Genomic DNA, 15000 nt, shown 5'->3' on the forward strand with positions numbered 1-15000 from the left:
GGATAGTGAAGAGTGACAGGAAGTGAGTGCGAGAGAGAGTCCCGGTGGGATACGGAAGGGACCACGGGGCGGGAATCGAACCCGGGTCGTCGGCGTGCGGTGCAGGTGCCCCAGCCAGTTGTGCCATGGCTGGGGCCTACCCCATGCATTTCTATCGAGGATTTTTTGAGTGGCGTTTCTCCTCATTAGAAAGTGTCTGGATACACTTATATTAGGCTGTGAATGGCTGGCAGGCTACTGTTCAGAACGCCATTTTTTTTTTTGCCAGTGGGTCAGAATTCTGTTTTTGTGACGTAGCCATTACATCTCAATACACATGTAAAAGTTATTTTTTTCAAGTTCAACTTTAAACGTTTTTAAAAGTTTGTCACCAACTGATATTTTGGGAGAGGGCAGTCACAACACATCTTATTGAGTTTTCCTCTGCTGTCAGCTGTTCTACAGAGAGAGAGAGAGGAGTGCAGTGGAGATCAGGAGACAGCAAGAGAGAGAGAGAGAGAGAGAGAGAGAGAGAGAGAGGAGTGCAGTGGAGATCAGGAGACAGCAAGAGAGTGAGAGAGTGAGAGGAGTGCAGTGGAGATCAGGAGACAGCAAGAGAGTGAGAGAGTGAGAGGAGTGCAGTGGAGATCAGGAGACAGCAAGAGAGTGAGAGAGTGAGAGGAGTGCAGTGGAGATCAGGAGACAGCAAGAGAGTGAGAGAGTGAGAGGAGTGCAGTGGAGATCAGGAGTGCAGCAAGAGAGTGAGAGAGTGAGAGGAGTGCAGTGGAGATCAGGAGACAGCAAGAGAGAGAGAGAGTGAGAGGAGTGCAGTGGAGATCAGGAGACAGCAAGAGAGAGAGAGAGTGAGAGGAGTGCAGTGGAGATCAGGAGACAGCAAGAGAGTGAGAGGAGTGCAGTGGAGATCAGGAGACAGCAAGAGAGTGAGAGAGTGAGAGGAGTGCAGTGGAGATCAGGAGACAGCAAGAGAGAGAGAGTGAGAGGAGTGCAGTGGAGATCAGGAGACAGCAAGAGAGTGAGAGGAGTGCAGTGGAGATCAGGAGACAGCAAGAGAGTGAGAGAGTGAGAGGAGTGCAGTGGAGATCAGGAGACAGCAAGAGAGAGAGAGAGTGAGAGGAGTGCAGTGGAGATCAGGAGACAGCAAGAGAGAGAGAGTGAGAGGAGTGCAGTGGAGATCAGGAGACAGCAAGAGAGTGAGAGGAGTGCAGTGGAGATCAGGAGACAGCAAGAGAGTGAGAGAGAGTGAGAGAGTGAGAGGAGTGCAGCAAGAGAGAGTGAGAGTGAGAGAGTGAGAGGAGTGCAGCAAGAGAGAGTGAGAGTGAGAGAGTGAGAGGAGTGCAGCAAGAGAGAGAGAGAGTGAGAGTGAGAGGAGTGCAGCAAGAGAGAGTGAGAGTGAGAGAGTGAGAGGAGTGCAGCAAGAGAGAGTGAGAGTGAGAGAGTGAGAGGAGTGCAGCAAGAGAGAGAGAGAGTGAGAGTGAGAGGAGTGCAGCAAGAGAGTGAGAAAAAGGGAGCAGAGCAAAGCGAGAGAGCGGAGAGTGAGCGAAAGAGAGAGGAGGTGGTGGAAAGAGAGAGGAGGTGGTGGAAAGAGAGAGGAGGTGGTGGAAAGATAGAGGAGGTGGTGGAAAGAGAGAGGAGGTGGTGGAAAGATAGAGGAGGTGGTGGAAAGAGAGAGGAGGTGGTGGAAAGGTGGTGGAAAGAGAGAGGAGGTGGTGGAAAGATAGAGGAGGTGGTGGAAAGAGAGAGGAGGTGGTGGAAAGATAGAGGAGGTGGTGGAAAGATAGAGGAGGTGGTGGAAAGAGAGAGGAGGTGGTGGAAAGAGAGAGGAGGTGGTGGAAAGGTGGTGGAAAGAGAGAGGAGGTGGTGGAAAGAGAGAGGAGGTGGTGGAAAGAGAGAGGAGGTGGTGGAAAGATAGAGGAGGTGGTGGAAAGAGAGAGGAGGTGGTGGAAAGAGAGAGGAGGTGGTGGAAAGGTGGTGGAAAGAGAGAGGAGGTGGTGGAAAGAGAGAGGAGGTGGTGGAAAGAGAGAGGAGGTGGTGGAAAGATAGAGGAGGTGGTGGAAAGATAGAGGAGGTGGTGGAAAGAGAGAGGAGGTGGTGGAAAGATAGAGGAGGTGGTGGAAAGAGAGAGGAGGTGGTGGAAAGAGAGAGGAGGTGGTGGAAAGAGAGAGGAGGTGGTGGAAAGAGAGAGGAGGTGGTGGAAAGATAGAGGTGGTGGAAAATATAGAGGAGGTGGTGGAAAGAGAGAGGAGGTGGTGGAAAGATAGAGGAGGTGGTGGAAAGATAGAGGAGGTGGTGGAAAGAGAGAGAAAGGGAGGGAGAGAGAGAGAGAGAGAGAGAGAGAGAGAAAGAGGGAGAGAGAGAAAGAGAGCAGGACAGAGAGGGGCAGCAGCAGCACTGGGCGATAGGCGGCGCGTGACTGTTTTCTTAGCAGGATCTTGTTCGCTCGTCCATGTGACCTGGCAGAGCCGGTCTAACAGCACTAACCCAACCACAAAGAGGAGGAGGGGCGCACTCACACTCTGCTTCAGATGGAGAGAGAGGGAGAGAGAGAGAGAGAGAGAGACAGAGAAAAATCAAGAGAGAAAGAGAGAGAGATTAAGAGAGAGAGAGAGAGAGAGAGAGAGAGAGAGATAGCATACCACTTTTCTCTGAATTTCCCAAGTCCAACACCTATCTACGGTATCAGATTGCTAGGGGTTGGCCTGGTGTGTGTGTGTGGGGGGGGGAGCAAACACTTGCTCTGCTTCATTCTTTTGTGTTGCCAGTGCAGACTGGACCATATATGTTCAGTGTAAGAATAGTGTATATTAGCCTACTGAGGGTGTTTATAAGAGTCTGTTTGTAATGATCCAAGTGGAAATTATCCAGTCTGTTGGCCACTGCCTCAGCCTATGTTTGTGTCTTCAGGAAAACAACCAATGCTATGTGCTGTTCTAAAGATGTATTTCTTCTCTGTGGACTGAATGTAGAGAGCGGAGAGGGCAACAGTTCAGGGCTGCACCCTCTCTGCCTGAGCCCATCTGCTGTGTTTCTGCTGTGAGATTAAAACAATAAGCACATTGGCATGCTAATAAGTAGGACCCAATGCAGAATCAGTCTAGGTGTGTTTGTGTGTGTGTGTGTGTGTGTGGCTACCCTATGGAAGACCACGCCATACACAATTTGTTTCTTTTTGTGAGCCAATTGTTGGTAGCCTAACAAACTACCTGTTATGTTATGAATGCAAAGAGCATCTACAGTAGGCTATTTATAGCACAAGTAGCCCACCTTCTGCTGCAGTGACAATTAATCACACAGTAGCCCAGCTCAGTGCACATAATCCAAACCATCCTCTCTATCACTTCATGTTGTGACTCGCTTTCACTTCATTGCATCAGCTACAATCAATTTCCCTCACAGGATCAAAAGAGTAGCCTATACTATATATCTTTGCATCAAAGTAAAATTCTATTTTTCAATGTGTAATGTAACTTTAAAACAATTAGTCATGGCAAACTATCCTATTTTGTGAAGGAGGCACTTTAAAACTGTCAATTATGCCTAGGCTACTAACATTTCAGCCTACTGGGGCAGCCGTGGCCTACTGGTTAGCACTTCGGCCCTGTAACTGGAGGGTTGCCGGTTCAAGCCGCCCCCGACCAGCAGGCATGGCTGAAGTGCCCTTGAGCAAGGCACCTAACCCCTCACTGCTCCCCGAGCGCTGCTGTTGATGCAGGCAGCTCACTGTGTCGGGATTAGTGTGTGCTTCACCTCACTGTGTGTACACCGTGTGCTGTGTGTGTTTCACTAATTCACGGATTGGGATAAATGCAGAGACCAAATTTCCCTCATGGGATCAAAAGAGTATATACTTATACTATACTTATATACTTACTGGGAAAACTGAGAAATAATTAATAGATGCAACAGCTAAAAGCCTACCTTTTTTCAACGGCCTTTAATTAATCGTAACAAACAAAAAAAAAATCTTATTTTTTATGAAGGTGGCACTTTCAAACAGTCAATTTTTCCTACCAATATAATATTTCAATAACCACCTGAGAGGAAAACTGAGTAGATGGCAACAGCAAATTACCTGCCTTTAATTGGCTGGTGAAGTTTCCTCTTTGGCCTATCACAATAGTCGACTCAGCCACACAGCGTGCCGTGCAATGGAACAGCACGCGCTAACGGGTTGCCTGGCAAAATTAGTGATTTCTAGAATGTTAAACGCGCTGTGATTGGCTGATGCGTTGCCGTCAGCTGTGCTCTGGAAGGCTATAAAGACCAGAAAAAGCAGCGCATGTTGTTTCAGACCTGTGTGAGAGTGGTTGACTGTGAGTGTGATTGGGGAGGTTATGTGTGTGGGGAAACTATTTATCTGAAATCAAATTAAGTTATTTTACTCTAACAGAATTTATAAAGGTAAGTCTCATTTCCTGAGTTTTTTTTACAGTCGTGCTTAACGTAAGCTGTCGTTGAGATGTTGCTAGCTCCATTGAAAGTTATTTCTTTCAAACTAGTAAACTTCGCTTGCTAACGTTACAGTTGCAATGACTTCTTTTTGCTGTCCCTGGCAGTTTCTTGACAAGTTCTTGTTTATGAACCCAATTGTTCGTTTAACCTGGTGAAATCGCTATCTGGTTCATTTTCATCGTGTGTTTTGTCTTGACTTCACCGGCAATGTTTAACGTTAACGTTAAATGATTCGGCAGTTAACCTACTTAGTCTTTCAAGGCATATTCGTCTTAACAGCAGCACGACTATCCTACAACATGTTGTATTCATGGATATGAGATGGTTTAAAAACGGATTCTCTAAGCCTTTGTTTTTTCTTCATCCGTAGCACTTTATATTTAAACTAACGACTGATAACCATGGTTGCAACAAGCACACTGAAAAACAAGAACTCGGAGTGCATATCCGAAGCATTCGACCGTCGGTACGACCAGAGCTACATCGAAGATGGTAAGATTGCCCTTTTCTTTGTGTTTGCAGCATGTTTTTCTACCAGCTGAATTGCGGAGTGAGCTGGACCCTTCCAAATGATGATTATGCAGCTAGTGGTTGTTTACCCGGCCGGCAGTGGTGCAGAGCCGCTCCGCGCCATCCAGGGGAGGGGAGGGGAGGGCGTTGGAGTCAACCGAATGATGAAGTCATCCTCCTCCAGCTCCAGCGCTGTTGTGTGCGCAGTCCTTTTGCTTTAGATTCTTTGAAGAACGGTGGACACATGCGATTTTCTAAATGACATGCTATTTTAATTCATGTCAAATGTTGAGATATTAATTACACAAATTTAGCATAGTATTCATTTATCAAAATGTCATGTGTCAAACGTAACACATGAATATCACTGATAAAAGAAATGTCAGTTATTTCATTAGTTATTTACTATTGACTGCTGGAATGTGTTGTGCAGTTACAAACAACCCTTATGCTGCATGCAGTGCATGCCCCCCTTTTGGTCATTTGTGTGTTGGGTTTCAGCTGTCACTGGTGTTGACCTGTGCCACTGTCTTCTCTCTCCTCTCCCCATCTTTCTGTCCTTCCCTTCCTCCTTTACTCTTCTCCTCCCTCTTATCTGCTCTACCCATTCTTTCTCTCTCTCTCTCTCGATCTCGATCCATCCCTTGTTTACCTCCTTCTCTACCTCTACTCTCCCCCCCCCCCCCCCTCTTCAGCGCTGGACTTCTGGGAGCGCTGCCTGTCTGAGCCCCCAGTGGGAGTGGGCCTGAGCGTTGGCGACGCGGAGTCCCTTCGCCAGGAGGCGGGCACATGCCAACAGCTGGCCAAGCTGCTGGAGGGCTGCCTGTCGCGCGCCAAGAAGAGCACGCTGCACTGCGCCGAGGTGCTGGTCCCAGAGACGCTGACGCGGCGCATCTCGCGCGACGTGCTGCGCCTGGCGGCGGCCGAGCCTTGCGGCCTGCGTGGCTGCGTGCTGCACGTGCTCGTGGAGGCCGAGCGTGGCGGCTGCAAGCGGCTGGAGCGCATCGTGTGCGACGCCAGCGTGGTGCCCACCTTCGAGCTGACGCTGGTGTTCAAGCAGGACGCCAGCGCCTGGCCCAGTCTCAGGGACCTCTTCCACATCGGCGCCTGCTTCGCCCCGGGCTTCCGCCACGCACTCAAGCTCAGCCCTGGATTCCGCCTCATCAAGAAGAAGCTCTACTCCTCCTCTCCGGCCGGTACCGTGGTGGAGGAGTACTGAGCGCGCTCGGACTGGGTCCGATGGGACACCTGGGGTTGGGTGGAGGGGGCTGGTGGGGTTAACTGGACCGGCAAGGTTGAGATTTCCTGTAGAGGGTTCGAGGGTACAATGCACTTCTACACTTCAATACCTGAATGTAAGTCACTCTTACTAGGAGTGATGTTCTTTTTCTAGGCTTTTTATATTTATAAATATATTTTTGTTTTCTTAGATGTGCAACTGTGAGTGTTGGAAGGTGGGTGTATGTGCAAAGTGTGTGTGGCGGAGTTGTGCCATATTATAATGCTAGTTCTTAAATACATTCACAAAGCATTTGGAAATGGCTGTGTGTTTAGCGTAAACGTTTAAGATCTGTAGCGAAAGAAGTGATGACTCCATTTTGTACAAAAAATTAAACCAGACTGCTCGGCGCCAACAAGGATTTTAACACCATTTCAATTTTGAGACTAATTACTCTTTGATTACATGCAAGGATTTGATTGATTAAAATGTCCTATCTAAAGTTTTTAGACATTTGTATACTTCAATTAAGAAATTTGTAGTTCAAATTGGCAATAAATAAAAAGTCAGGATGTATTTTTTAATCACTCTGCATTGGCTGGTGCATAGCTGGTGCACAATAAGATGTGTTTATGAAGATGACTCCAACTCTATACATTCATCATTACGGATTGACTTGGGCTGAGGCCCCCCTGTGTATTTGAATGTAATGCAAGTAGAATGTAGCGCACCATATGGGGGTGTTGAGGGACGAGGAACGGCTCATATAATGGGGTCCACGTAGGTAGGCTTGAATGTAAGTTTGGTGAATCGCCATTAATTGTTTGTCTGTCAGTCTTGTCCAATCACATCGGCCAATAGCCTTGTTCTACAGGAGAGGAGAGGGCTGTGATTGGACGCTGCACTGCGTAAGATCAACATGCTGCTCTGTGGCTGAGAATCTACCGTGTGCCTCATGTTCAAGAGGGGTTTTGTTCTTTTTGGGGTTTTTTTGGTACATTTTCCACATGTTGATTGGGGGATTGCCACACTGTTTTATGTAGTTTTCTACAAGTTTATTTTTTTTTATTTTTTTTTTTTAAAAAGACACCTTTTATTGCCTTTCGGTGGTTATCAGTTGCAGTGTTGCAGTAACTGGGTTTTTTTTGTTTTTTTTCCTTTTTTCTTTTTTAAGAAATTCCTGTTAAAGGAAGTCAATCCTTGTCTATTTGACAATAAAATGTATTTTCACCCGTGACCTGTTTGCCTTGTCTGCTTGTAGTATGAAGTCTTCGTCTGCAGGTCAGGTGACTAGATACATTAGTTATATTCATTAAGCAAAGAAACACAAATGTGTCCTGTTTATCCATGGGTCTGGTCAAACTATTCGTTAATTTCTGATTGGACAAGAGGTCTCCCAGGCCAACCCCTCTTTACTGTAAATAGTCACTCCAACATGAACTGTCCATGAATTATAAACACGAGTGCAGTGATTTCTTGAGTTATGGATCAAGTGGCGTGAATAATTTAATCAAGGGTGAATAATTTTTAGTATGTGACCTATAGACAAGCAAGTAGGATATACAAGTTGTGCACAAGCGCAATATAACCTTCCTCCCTGAACTTTGCTCGAGTGATCTGCTGCATTGTGGGATCACAGAAAATGGCAAAATCAAGATTAAAACTTTTTGGGGGGGATTGAGGATGAATTAACTAAAATAACAAAAACAATAGCAAAACACAATTTGATGTTTAAACTTGATTAGTTGGTGGTAGAACTGTAATATAAAAGCAGTTTGGTGCTCGTGATCATGGGGTTGGTAAGGATATACCCACAGCTGTGGTTCGGATGGAGGTAAGGTATGTCCTTACCCACCCCACGTCTCACTCATGCCATATTGCTTCAATAAAGCTACACATTTGAACCAACTGGACTGATGCATAATTGCCTTTTGTTGACTGAGACCTACCACACCACTGCAGAGACCAGTTGCTGCTTGGGTAGCCAAATCGTCTCCTCTATAATGGCCTTTTCCTCACTAGTAATCTAGGCCAAGTGGTGGTTTGACTGCCAAAGGGGGGCTGACCGCGTTTCCCATGTCAGGGCCATTGGCTGGCATTGCACCTAGTCTTTAAGGGCTCCCTGTTTACCCGTTTCACCATGTGTTCATCATATGACAGCTAATGGCCCGCAGCAGTGCTGAGATATTCCGCCTCTGCCCCTCCTCCTCTCTACAGGCAGGGGAAGAGGCCCTTGGTCCCTCTCAGTTACCTTAATTGCTAATCCTTCCTTCAAGTCTTAGTCCCTGCTGTAGCACCCAGAGACCCGTTCATTCTGCCTTTATGTGAAATCGATCACTGCGAACTCTGTGGCGTGACATGTTAACATTTTAGCCCTCCTGAGATGGTGGACATGTTGAAGTTAAAACCCAGTTCCTCCCTCTAAATGTGAAGGAAATGTGACCAAGGAGTCAAGGACAGACATGACGTGAGGCTGTCTTCTCATTTCTCTTATTTGTCAATCGTCCTTCTTCCCTTCCTCCCTCCCTCCCTTCCTCCCTTCCTCCCTTCCTTACTTCCTTACTTCCTAGCCCACCGCCCTGGGGCACGTTTCCCAACTTAGCAACTTTGTTGGTTGCAATGCAATTTCCCATTGCCAACCAACTAAACTGCTAACAGGTTAACTATGGTTTTGGGAAACGCACCCCTATCAAAACGTGAAGAGAGCAATGGAGCGAGGACAGGGGGGTCAAGGATAGACGTACTGTACATGAGCTGTGAGAAGTGCTTGCTATACTGTGCTCTTTGAGTGGACTGCAATCGGCGGCCATTTTAATACTTATTTACATTTGCATGTATTCATTTGGCAGACACGCTTTTCCAAAGCGAATGACAGCGTTAGAATAACATTTAAGCTACAACGCTACAGCTTCAGCAATAGAATAACATTTAAGCTACAGCATTAGAATAACATTTAAGCTACAGCGTTAGAATAACTTTTAAGATACAGCGTTAGAATAACATTTAAGCTTCAATAATAGAATAACATTTAAGCTACAACACTACAGCTTCAGCGTTAGAATAACACTTAAGCTTCAGCAATAGAATAACATTTAAGCTACAGCATTAGAATAACATTTAAGCTACAACGCTACAGCTTCAGCGTTAGAATAACATTTAAGATACAGCGTTAGAATAACATTTAAGCTACAACGCTACAGCTTCAACATTAGAATAACATTTAAGATACAACGCTACAGCTTCAGCGTTAGAATAACAGTTAAGATACAGCGTTAGAATAACATTTAAGCTACAGCATTAGAATAACATTTAAGATACAGTGTTAGAATAACATTTAAGATACAGTGCTACAGCTTCAGCAATAGAATAACATTTAAACTACAGGACTACAGCTTCACCTCTGTAAAATAATATTTAAGCTACAATGCAGAGGAGACTATATACTAGAGGACAGGAGTGCCTACATTTTTAGTACAAGTCAAAGTGTGGTAGGAGGAGAAGTGGTAGAAGAGGAGGTAGAGGAAGGAGGTAGAGGAGAGAAGGAGGTGGAGGAGGAAGGGGGTAGGGGACACAGAGGACCTGTCAGTGATTTTGCTTTTGGTGTCGGGGTTGCCACAACAGTGCACAACATGCTCTGGACAACCGGGAAGGTGAGAAGATGGAGTTTAGAAGCTGCCGTTGTAGCCAGCAGACTGGAAAGGTTTCTTAAATTACTATTGGCATCTTAATGACATACACTGCTCAGAGCTACCTGAAGAATGTTGCAGTGGCCCATTGCTCATTATAAGTCAATACAAAAGTCAAGTTTGTGATGCATCTGTAGAGTTGAAAAGGTTATCTGGCTTTCCCTGCTTCAACACGGTCACCTATTGACTCTTGCTGATACAATATGTCCACCATTTTAAGAGGGGTGAAATGTTAACATGGCGTGTCGTAGAGTCTGCATCGATTGATTTTACACAGAGGCCAACGTTCAGGGAACCACATTCACAAAGCAGAATGAACAGGTTTCTGGCTGCTACTGCTGACTACTCTCTCCTTTCCTCTCTTCTTTCAACACCAACTGAGCACTATGAGCAACTACAGCTGACACTGATTGATTGACTGATTGATTGGTTGATTAATTGATTGACAGATTGGTTGAGTGAGTGGGAGATACTTTGCAGGAACTGACAGGATTGGCAGGTCAGCTGCTTGAGGTCAACAAACAAACCATAAGTCTTGGAGAATTGTTATAAGCAAGTTGAAATGAATTGAATCGATTTTTTTCAAGTTTCTGGGAAGCTCTTTCTCGTTTTTCATTTTGTGTGTGTCTGATGCGTACCAGATAATTTATCGTGCTCATCACTCTTTAGGGGCTCAGTAGAGTTGTCTTTAATGTTGTATCTTTCTTCTCAGGCCTGAGGCCTGAATATGTATTGTATGAGTAGCAGGACTCTGTAGCAAGCCTGAATATGTATTGTATTCTTTCACACAAACATACGGGTATTTGTGGGTGTTTTTGTGAGGTAACCAGGTACGCCATGTTTTTGGAGGTGCAAACAAACGCTGCATTGCCATTGAGATCACATAGTAAGGAGCTGGCTCAAGGGTTATAAATGTATTTTGTCGTGTTTAGTTGTATAATGAAAGCATAGCTTTTATAGCCATCCATGCATCTTTCCTTCTGGCTCTTTGGCTATGAATTTGGTAACTATAGCGGACTATTTGACGTCTTTAGAACACTACGCTACCTTAGAATAATAAGGTTCTATCTGACATTTTTGTCAAAATGGAGTTATTTACATATTTTTATTCTTTGAAAGTTTCTTAAGTTCAGATGAGGTGTTTCTTAAAGTTGTGTACATTTTTGGACTTTATATCAAAAATAACTTGTTCCATTTACCATGTAACTCTATGGAATTCTAAAACTTTGAAGCTCAAAGTTAACTGATGGTCAAATCAACCAAAACTCTGATTGTTTGCACCTCCAAGTGGTGTGTGACGTAGGTCTGTGACGCGAGTTTGTGTGAAAGAATGAGTAGCAGGACTCTGTAGCAAGCCCCTGAACATGTATTGTATAAGTAGGACTCTGTAGCAAGCCCCTGAACATGTATTGTATGAGTCGCAGGACTCTAACAGGCCTGAACATGTATTGTATGAGTAGCAGGACTCTAACAGGCCTGAACATGTATTGTATGAGTAGCAAGACTCTAGTAGGCCTGAATATGTATGTATGAGTGGCAGGACTCTTTAGCAAGCCTGAATATGTATTTTATGAGTAGCAGGACTCTATAGCAAGCCCCTGAATATGTATTGTATGAGCAGGACTCTAGCCAGCCTGAATATGTATTGTATGAGCAGGACTTTAGCAGGCCTGAATAGTATGTATAAGTATATATACTCTTTTGATCCTGTGAGGGAAATTTGGTCTCTGCATTTATCCCAATCCGTGAATTAGTGAAACACACTCAGTGAACACACACGATAATCCCGGCGCAGTGAGCTGCCTGCAACAACAGCAGCGCTCGGGAGCAGTGAGGGGTTAGGTGCCTTGCTCAAGGGTACTTCAGCCATGCCTACTGGTCGGGGTTCCAACCGGCAACCCTCCGGTTTCAAGTCCGAAGCGCTAACCAGTAGGCCACGGCTGCCTGAATATGTATTGTATGAGTGGCAGGACTCTGTAGCAAGCCTCTGAACATGTACTGTATGAGTAGCAGGCCTCTGAACATGTATTGTATGAGTAGCAGGACTCTGTAGCAAGCCCCTGAACATGTATTGTATGAGTAGCAGGACTCTGTACATGTATTGTATGAGTAGCAGGACTCTGTAGCAAGCCCCTGAACATGTATCAGTAACTTGGCCACGTGCCCACCTCGTGGTGAGGGCCTCAGGGTCTCCACCGACGGCCCACTCCCACTGGGGGCTCAGATAGGCAGCACTCCAGAAGTGCAGCTCTGGGAGGGGGAGGGTGATGTTTTGGGATAGAGGAGTGCAGAAGAGGAGTGCAGAAGAGGAGGAGAGGAAAGAAAGTGGAGGACGAGGAGATGATTGAGGAGAAGGAGGTAAACAGAGGGATGAGGATAGAGGGTGAGAAGAGGAGGAAAGGGATGGGTAGACCAGAGGAAGAAAGGAGGGAGGGATAAATACACATGTAATGCATGAGTAGCAGGACTGTGGCAGGCCCTCGTATAGGTGGAATCTGAGTGGCACCTCCTCCTGTGCCACAGTGGCAACACCTCCTCCTGTCCCAGAGCTGTAGCACCTCCTCCTGTCCCAGAACTGTAGCACCTCCTCCAGTCCCAGAGCTGTAGCACCTCCCCAGAGCACCTCCTCCAGTCCCAGAGCTGTAGCACCTCCCCAGAGCACCTCCTCCTGTCCCAGAGCTGTAGCACCTCCTCCTGTCCCAGAGCTGTAGCTGTAGCACCTCCTCCTGTCCGAGAGCTGTAGCACCTCCTCTATCCCAGAGCTGTGGCAGGCCCTCCTATAGCTGGATCTGAGCGCCCCGTCCTCCTGTCCCATCAGGCCTTTATAGAGCTCTGTCTGAGCTGCTATCTCCTGTCCCAGGGCGGTAGCACCTCCTCCTGTCCCATCAGGCCTTTATAGAGCTCTGTCTGAGCTGCTATCTCCTGTCCCAGGGCGGTAGCACCTCCTCCTGTCCCATCAGGCCTTTATAGAGCTCTGTCTGAGCTGCTCCTCTCCTGTCCCAGGGCGGTAGCACCTCCTCCTGTCCCATCAGGCCTTTATAGAGCTCTGTCTGAGCTGCTATCTCCTGTCCCAGGGCGGTAGCACCTCCTCCTGTCCCATCAGGCCTTTACAGAGCTCTGTCTGAGCTGCTATCTCCTGTCCCAGGGCGGTAGCACCTCCTCCTGTCCCATCAGGCCTTTACAGAGCTCTGTCTGAGCTGCTATCTCCTGTCCCAGGGCGGTAGGACCTCCTCCTGTCCCATCAGGCCTTTACAGAGCTCTGTCTGAGCTGCTATCTCCTGTCCCAGGGCGGTAGGACATGAAGGAATCCCCAGAGACGGCCTATTAAACCCAAAAACGTCTGGGGCATTTCCAAACACAACTCGGCCACGCCAGCCATGGCAAGCGTTCCTGCTTTGCTTCCGTGCTGCTTCGGTGAAGTTCAATGCCGTTCGTGTCGGCGTTCCAGCCAAGCCAACTTTAAAGGCTTTGCCAGCTTCTTCGCCGGCCGTGTGGAGAGAAGAGGATATCCAACCCTTTTGCAGGCTGTTATTTATAGCATGATTCACTGTGAACAACAGTGTGGGTTGAACCGACTCCAGATGGCTTAGAGGAGGGTAGAGAAGGAGGAGGAGGAGAGGGTGTTTTCTCTCTCTCTCTCTCTCTCTCTCTCTCTCTCTCTCTCTCTCTCTCTTTCTCCTCGTTGTGTTTTAATGGTTCATCTGTTCCCCTTAATCAGTTCCAGATAACCTGAGAGAGGTCCCCTAATCTTACCACACTCCGTGTCATCAAGCAGTCAAGACAGCAGAGGGTCTTTGCTTGCTTTGTCTGACCCTTTGAAGTGCTTGTCTGGGTTTTTTAGAGATTGTAACCTCAGGCCAATCTCCCTCACAGACAGAGGCACAGAAGAACACTGTCAGAGGTACTGTAACTAGTTGACAAAGTTACTGAAATGACTTGATGAATTATATAAGTTTACAAGTTTATTCTAAAGCTAAGATATTTGGATTCGTCTGGGCATATTAATAGCGGTATACTGTAACGGGTCATGAACTCATTTGAAATACTGTAATGGAGTCTACATGTGCTAGCCTAGCTATGGAGGTGTTGCAATGAATCTGGACCTGATCTCACACAAGTCTTAGTGGCACCAAAAGTTATTACCTAAATGGGTGATTATGGCCTAGAGTAAATACCTTGGGTATGCTTCTTCTCGAAGTTTGTGGTCAGAGTTTTTTGAGAAGAAGTGTCCTTCTTTTCACAGTTATGGCTGTGGCCTATGGGGATGGGGTAGATTGGGGGTATCAGGAGGTATCTTGCCTCTCAATATTCAGAGTGTTATGCTGGTTGGTTTACATGAGAACCTGAGACATAAGTACAGTTGGGGTTCATTGTGTGTGTGTGTGTGTGTGTGTGTGTGTGTGTGTGTGTGTGTGTGTGTGTGTGTGTGTGTGTGTGTTGGCACGCGTGCATGTGTGTGTGTGTGTATGTGTGTGTGTGCATGCATGTGAGTGTGTGTTGGCGTGCGTGTGTGTGTGTGTGTGTGTGTGTGCTGGCACGAGTTTGTGTGTGTGTGTGTGTGTGTGTGTGCTGGCACGAGTTTGTGTGTGTGTGTGTTTGTGTGTGTGTGCATGCATGTGAGTGTGTTTGTGTGTGTGTGTGTGTGTGAGTATGTTGGCATGCATGCATGTGTGTGTGTGTGTATGCATTGAGTATATGTGTGTGTGTGTGTGTGTGTGTTTTGCACACATATGTGTTTACTACCGTCGCTAAGCTATGCTAAGATTCCGCACAGGTCAGCACTGTAGACCAGTGGACACTGGATACGGTTGTTTGGCTACCCTGTCGGGAGAGGCTGACCAGGGTGGCATGTGGTGTGTGTGTCTCTGTGTGTGTGTGTGTGTGTGTGTGAGAGAGAGGGGACTCATCTGAGTCTCATCTCTCCCCATGAAGCCAGTCCTGTGCCAAGGCTGGCCTCAGATCAGACCCAGATTCAGGTGACATTCGTGGAAGAGAGACACAAGAGATGTGGGCAAAGGTTCCCCAGGACGTCACAGGTGATTGCGTCCTCAAGGTGAACGTCTCAGAGATGCAGAGGTGCTGATGGTGTGTGAGAGAGAGAGGGAGGGGTGGGGGGTGTTTATGAAGTCCGGCAGG

The 15000-nt window shown here is 46.8% G+C and overlaps 1 protein-coding gene across 1 annotated transcript; it reads left to right on the forward strand.

Annotated features, from left to right (window-relative positions):
• Positions 1 to 4239: 4239 nt before the first annotated feature.
• On the forward strand, positions 4240 to 7415 carry LOC121690096 (DNA damage-inducible transcript 4-like protein). Its single transcript, XM_042070451.1, has 3 exons — positions 4240 to 4398; positions 4820 to 4941; positions 5655 to 7415. Exons 2-3 carry the CDS (start codon positions 4851 to 4853, stop codon positions 6176 to 6178), a joined length of 615 nt encoding a protein of 204 aa, XP_041926385.1. The 5' UTR covers positions 4240 to 4398; positions 4820 to 4850; the 3' UTR covers positions 6179 to 7415.
• The last annotated feature ends 7585 nt before the right edge of the window (positions 7416 to 15000 follow it).

Source organism: Alosa sapidissima, chromosome 18 (assembly GCF_018492685.1).
Source record: "Alosa sapidissima isolate fAloSap1 chromosome 18, fAloSap1.pri, whole genome shotgun sequence".
In the NCBI taxonomy this organism is placed as follows: domain Eukaryota; kingdom Metazoa; phylum Chordata; class Actinopteri; order Clupeiformes; family Clupeidae; genus Alosa; species Alosa sapidissima.